Here is a 7244-nt window from a genome sequence, read left to right on the forward strand (position 1 = left end):
ACCTAAAAAAGTGGGAGAAAAATGCTAAGGCCAAGAAATGGCTTGTGTGTGGACTAGGTCCAGATGAGTACAACAGGATCCAAAGTTGTACTACTGCCAAGGAGATATGGGACACTTTGCAAGTGGCTCATGATGGAACACCTCAAATGAAAAGATCCAGAGGAACACTGTTGTATTCTCAATATGAGAAATTTACTATGAAGGAAGGAGAAACTATCCAAGAGATGTATACTAGGTTCACTACACTGACAAATGAACTTAAATCCCTTGGAAGGATTATTATTGAAAAAGACAAGGTTGAGAAAATCCTTACAAGGGTTCTGCCAGTCTCATGGGAAAGCAAAATCACGGCCATTCAAGAACCAAGAATATTGCTACTCTTAGACTGGATGAACTGATTGGAAATCTTACTGCTTATGAACTGAGAAGGCAAACCATGAAGATGGATACACCAAGAAGGAGAGAAGCCTAGCTCTCAGAATTGCTGAAGGTTCAGATCTGGAAGATGATGAGATGGCTATGATCACTAGAGAATTCAAAAAGTACCTGATGAGAGGAAAGGGTTCTTCAAGAGGTACAACCTTCAACAAATCAAGAGCTCCTAATAAACAGACCAATGAGGGTTGCTACAAGTGTGGTAAGACTGATCACATGATCAAGAACTGCCCTCAATGGGAAATTGAGTGGAAGAAAGAAAGGGCTGAACGAAGGAACAAGAAGAAGTAACAGGTTCAACCAAAAAGGAACAAAGGTTCAACCAAGGCTATGGTTGCTGCTTGGGGAGAAACTTCAGATGAAGATTCGAAAGATGAAGCTAAAGAAGAGCAAGCATTGATCGCCATTGGAGAATCAGATGATGAACAAGAGGTAAGTATCCTTCATTTCAAAAATAAGATTAATTTTTTGTCTAAAGAAAAGTTGGATGAGCTACTACTAGACTTCATTGATGAGTCTGAGATAATTAAAAATGAGAAAGAAGTTCTGTCTAGGGAATGTGTGATCCTAAAAGCAAAATGCAAAAGTCTAGAGTCTAGGGCTAATGAGAGTGATAACACAAATTCTGAGTTGAAGAACCAGGTTCTTGAACTTGATAACAGTGTCCTAGAACTTAGGTTTGAAAACTTAAAACTGAAACTAGGAACAGGAAAGAAGAAAGTTGATCACACATATCTCACTCTAGAAGAAAACTTGGGATAAATGAAAGATGAATTGTATAAGAAAGATGAACTCATCAAAGTCCTGAAGGAAGATCTAGGAAAGGTGAAACATGAACTAGACAGAACTTGCAAGTGGAACAAGGCTTCTGATGCACTCTCTTGGCTGCAAGAGCATCACAGTAGCAACAAAAGAGGACTTGGCTATGGGACTTAAGCTCCAAAATGGGACTCTAGAAGCAACTATCTCACTCTTTCTGAAAATAAAATTTGCACACACTGTGGCAAGGATGGCCATTACAAAAATAAATGTAATGCAAAATAAAAGGCCAGTCAAAAGAATAAAGTCTTTGTTCAAGAGAAAAACAAGCTGCCTGGGTGGGCAAGAAGGAATCTGATTCATCCTTTTGCCTATAGAAAGGGACCCAAACTAGTTTGGGTTCCTAAGACTAACCTCTGATTTCTTTTTGCCGGTCCAAGTGAAAGGGAGGAGCCAACTATGGTATATGGATATTGGCTGCTCAAAACATATGACTAGGAACAAGGACCAGTTCCTTTCACTTGAGGACTTAAAAGGAGGTAATGTCTCCTTTGGAAATGGAAAGAAAGGTGAGATTATTGAGGTTGTAAAGGTAGGCAAAACAGATTCTCATTCCATAGAGAATGTCTACCTAATAGATGGCTTGAAATATAGCCTAATAAGTGTGTCACAATTGTGTGACAGAGGTAATCTTGTAGCTTTTACCTCTACCAAATGCTTTGTGATTAACCTTACCACTGACAAGATTGTTTTGCAAGGAAAAAGAACAATAACATTGTAGATTTGTCTACTCTCTCAGAAAATGAACTCACTTGCTTAAGTGTATTGGTTAATGATCCCCTCCTGTGGCACAAGACTTGGTCATGCAAGTCTAAATCAGCTAAACAAATTAGTCTATAAAGATTTGGTGATAGGGTTACCTAATATCATGTTCAAGGAAGACAAAGTTTGTGAGGCATGTGCAAGGGGGAAGCAGGTAAGATCATCCTTCAAAAGCAAGAAAATGGTAAGTGCAACCAAGTCGTTGGAACTGGTCCGTATGGATCTATGTGGTCCAATGAGAACCATGAGCAAAGGTGGAAAGAAATATGTAATGGTTCTTGTCGATGATTATTCTAGATTTACCTGGGTTCTATTTCTAACCTCCAAAGATGAATCATTCAACATGTTTATTGCATTTGTTAGAAAAACTCAGAAATAATTAGGAAATCAACTTGCATCCATTGGGTCTGATCATGGAACTAAATTTGAAAATTCCAAGTTTGTTGAATTTTGTGATGAAAATGGTATAGATCATAATTTCTCTGCCCCTAGGACCCCCAGCAAAATGGAGTAGTTGAAAGGAAGAAGAGAACTCTGGAGGACATGGCTAGAACCATGCTGCTTTCTATTAAATTTCCCCACAACTTCTGGGCAGAGGCCGTAAACACTGCATGTTACATAATCAATAGATACATGACCAAACCTCTGGTAGAGAAGACTCCCTATGAGTTACTTAAAGGGAGAAAACCAAACATATCCCATCTTAGGGCATTTGGTTGCAAGTGCTATGTGCATAATAATGGAAAAGACTCCCTAGGTAAGTTTGATCCTAGAAGTGATAAGGGAGTATTCTTGGGATATTCTTCGCATAGAAAAGCATATAAAGTGTTTAATAAAAGAACTCTGTGTGTAGAAGAAAGTGTACATGTAGTATTTGATGAAACTAACATTCTTTCTGAGAGACAGGAACATGAAGATGAAGCCATTGGATTGGTAAAGGAATTAACTAAATCCCCAGCACAAGTCAAAGTGGCATCAAAAGAAGGAACAGGTGATGGAACAGGTCATTCAAATCAGGGCAACCTGACAGGGGGAACTAATCAAGGAGAAATTGAATCAAACCCCCTAGAGGAACTTGTTCATGAACTTGTTCCTCAGCAACAAAACATGGGAGAGACATCTAGTAGAAACCAGTTGGTTGTGAAACCTCACAAGTATCAAAGTTCTCATCCCATTGAGAACATTATTACTGATCCAACATCTGGAGTCAAAACTAGATCACAGCTAAAGAATATGTGTGCTTTTGATGCTTTCCTATCTCTTATTGAACCTAAAAATGTTGTTGAGGCTTTGCAGGATGCAGATTGGGTGAATGCAATGCAAGATAAACTCAACCAATTTGAAAGAAGTCAAGTTTGGCATCTAGTTTCGAGACCCAAGGACAGATCAGTCATTGGTACAAAATGGGTCTTTAGAAACAAACTTGATGAAGATGGAACAGTTACAAGAAACAAAGCAAGACTGGTGGTACAAGGATACAACAAAGAGGAGGGCATAGACTATGATGAGACATTTGCTCCAGTTGCAAGACTAGAGGTAATCAGACTCCTCATATCCTTTGCAACACACATGGAATTCACTCTTTATCAGATGGATGTCAAAAATACCTTCCTGAATGGCTACCTAAAGGAAGAAGTGTTTGTGAAACAACCTCCAGGGTTTGAGAGCAAGGAATGTCCTGAGCATGTGTACAAGTTAGACAAGGCTCTCTATGGGCTCAAGCAGGCCCCAAGAGCTTGGTATGAACGACTATCCAAATTCCTACTGGAGCATGGTTAAAAAGAGGTAAAATTGACAGTACCTTATTTTTAAGGGAAAAGGGTAAAGATCTCCTTGTTGTGCAAATATATGTGGATGACATCATATTTGGGGATACCACTGATAGGCTGAGTAAGGAATTTGCAAAACTAATGGGCAGTGAGTTTGAAATGAGCATGATGGGTGAGCTTAACTTCTTTTTAGGCTTACAGATCAAAAAAAGTCCAAATGGAACCATGATCGATCAGCAAAAGTATACAAAAGAGCTAATTAAAAAGTTTAAAATGGATGAATCTAAAGAAATAGACACACCCATTGCAAGTGCCACAAAATTAGATATTGATGAACCCGGTTCATCAGTCGATCAAAAGTTGTATAGGGCTATGATTGGTTCACTCTTGTATCTTACTACAAGCAGACCTAACATCGTTTTCAGTGTAGGGCTTTGTGCTCATTTTCAAGCAAATCCAAAAGAGTCTCACTTGACTGAGGTAAAGAGGATACTGAGATATCAGAAAGGCACCATTGATCTATGTCTCTGGTATCCTAAGGTAGTAATTTTGATCTAGTTGGATATGCTGATGCTGATTATGTAGGTTTCTTAGTGGACAGGAAAAGCACCTCAGGTATGGCACACTTCCTTGGTTCATGTCTTGTGTCATGGGCTACCGAAAAGCAAAATTCTATGGACCTATCTATTGCTGAAGCTGAGTATGTTGTTATTGCTTCCTGTTGTGCTCAATTGCTATGGATCAAACAACAGCTGGTAGATTTTGGAATTGAAGTGGTATGTATTCCAATATTCTGTGATAACACTAGTGCTATAAGTATGACAAAGAACCCTGTTCATCATAAGAGGACTAAGCACATGGATGGTAGACACCACTTCTTAAGAGATAACTATGAGAAAGGATTGATTTCAGTAGAATTTTGTGCTACTGATAAACAAATAGCTGACATCTTCACTAAAGCACTGAGTAGAGAAAATTTTGAGAGGAACAGGTTAGAGTTAGGGATGATTAAGATCACCTAATAGGTCCAGTTCGGAATGCACAATGAAAAAAAATGTTTTTTTTTTGTTAGGAGTTCTAACTTTGTGTAAATATCTAGATCAATTCTTACTCAGTTTTATACTTTAATTAGTATACTCCTATGACATGTGTATGACTCACTGATCTCTTACAAAGTTTCTTCTATTTTGGCATTTGAGGCATGTGCAAGAGAGTTCTATATAAAGAACCTGGTTCATCAGTATGTGTTCATATGAAAAGCTCAGGTATGTTTTCTATACTATGCAAAATTAGAAAGATCATTTTTCCAATCATGAGCAGAAGTCCTACATTCATCAAATTCCCAAAAATTCTATCTGTTGAGCATTGAACCAGTTTCGTTCCCCTAGAACTCTAAAATCCGGAATTTTTGCCTAAAATATAGCGATGCCTAATAATCACTAAAAGACCGGAATTACATCTTGATTAGACTTCTAATTGACCTCTGAAAAAGCTGTCGTTACTTCATTTAAGTCTAATCATCTTTAAATACACGCCACACCTCTTCTTCATTAGTCCATAACCGTCAAAACTCTTCTCAAGTTCTTATCTCCCTTCTTCTCTCCAAAATTCCCAAATTTTTCTCAAGAAACAATCTACCATGACTAACCCCCAAGATAATACTGGCACTCCCCCACCAATATCCCCTTCGAATATATCCTCATCTACACCCCCTAGTGAAACCCCAAAACCTAGGTTTCATAGGCAGAAAATATTGGCCAGAAAAACTGTAGCTTCTGGAGCTCTAAGAAAAGTTCTAAATGAGAAATTAAAGGCTAGCCAGAGGAAGGAAAGTCCTACTCAAGAATCTAACTCAAGATCTGAGTCTGAAGCTTTTATTTCTGCCAGTGAAGGAGAAGAACATGGGTCTTCTAACACTGCCAAAATTCAAGAAACCCCTGGTGAGGTGAGTTCTTGTGTGGTACTCTCTACTTTGGTTGAAAATGTAGAAAATAGGTTTGTCTTGGTTGGTCCTGTCAAAGATTTAAAGGGGACTGAAACTAGTAGAAGTGGAGGTAAAAAGAAACAAAAAGAGAGAGAGGGAGCAAGTGGTGATGAGAGGGGAAATGGGAAAGAAAAAGTTCTGGCTATCTGTGGAGGTATTGAAAAAGGTGGCAACAAGTCAGGGGGAAGTGGTTCTGGGGAGGCGGCTGAAGGGCTTGTACATCTAAGAAAGCAACAAGATGAACCTGATTCATTTATTGAGGAAACACTGGATGATCTTCTTAAGAGGGTTGGGGCCAGTTATGATCCAAAGAAGCGTAAAGCTTCCACACAAAAGGCTCCAACTGCTTCCAAGCCAACAAAGAAAAGCAAAATGTCATCCACAAAACCTAATGTACCTTCAGTACCTAAGGGAAGAGCCACTAGAAGCAGGGTCAGACAAAGTGAAGCTGAGTTACAGAAAGCTCTGCAAGAAAGCAAGAAGAAAAAGAAGGAGAAGGGAAAAGAAAAGGTTGTGGAGAGTTCTGAGGCTACAGAACAAGAAGAAGAGGAGATGGAACTGGTCCATCAAGAAAGGGGAATAACTGTGGAGGTTCCTACACCCAAACCAAAAAGAGCCAAGGCTTCTTCCAAGAAGCCTTCTTCTGAACCTGTATCTACTGAACCCTCTTTAGCCAAAAGAACCAGATCTGCAGTGAAAGGTAAGCAGGTAAATATTACTGAGGAAGAAGAAGAATGGAGTGGGAGAAGAAGAAGAAGAGGAATCTGAAAAGGAACAAGATAGGTTTGCCATATTTGGCAGAAGAAATATTTTGAAAGGAAGACTGTTGAGAGACCTGGATGAGCCAGGAATGAGAAGACTGGTGGATGCCCTAGCTGCACAAGGTTGGAAGGACATGGTCCTTGAAATGGATGGGAGGCTGGCTAGGAAAGAATTGATTGAGTTTATGGCCAATTCCATAGAGAAAAATGGGGTAGTCACCAGTATAGTGGAAGGAGTAAGGGTGAAGTTTGATGCACTCAAATTGGGTAAGATTCTAGACATACCTAGTGAGGGGTATGATGATTATACAAGGCAAAGGTGGTCATGTCTAGATTCTCTCCCTACTGCTCTTCAAATCACTAGGAATTTTTGTGATGCCGCAACTGCTGAAGATGTGCCTGAAGCCAGGTTTGTGCAGTAAAGTGAGATGAGGCCTGAGCATAAGATCTTGTTTGAATTTGTTAACAAGTGCCTGCTGCCCAGACAGGAGAGGAGGCACACTGCCAACTACATGGACCTGGTTCTTATGGAGTGCCTTGTGAGAGGAATGCAGATCAATTGGCCTGCCTTTATTGTCAAATTACTGGACAGGGTCATAAATGGCTCCAAAGCTCATGCCACCCCATATGGAACTGATTTAATCTGGAATTTGATAACTAAAAAAAAAATACTTTTGAGGATGAATAAAGAGTTAGAATACTTTGGAACTAAGG

At 39.3% G+C, this 7244-nt stretch overlaps 1 protein-coding gene across 1 annotated transcript; it reads left to right on the forward strand.

Annotated features, from left to right (window-relative positions):
* Positions 1-5424: 5424 nt before the first annotated feature.
* LOC138878478 (uncharacterized) lies at positions 5425-6537 on the forward strand. Its single transcript, XM_070158161.1, has one exon. The coding sequence runs from the start codon at positions 5425-5427 to the stop codon at positions 6535-6537; it is 1113 nt and encodes a 370-aa protein (XP_070014262.1).
* The last annotated feature ends 707 nt before the right edge of the window (positions 6538-7244 follow it).

The sequence above is a fragment of the Nicotiana sylvestris genome, chromosome 9, assembly GCF_000393655.2.
Source record: "Nicotiana sylvestris chromosome 9, ASM39365v2, whole genome shotgun sequence".
In the NCBI taxonomy this organism is placed as follows: domain Eukaryota; kingdom Viridiplantae; phylum Streptophyta; class Magnoliopsida; order Solanales; family Solanaceae; genus Nicotiana; species Nicotiana sylvestris.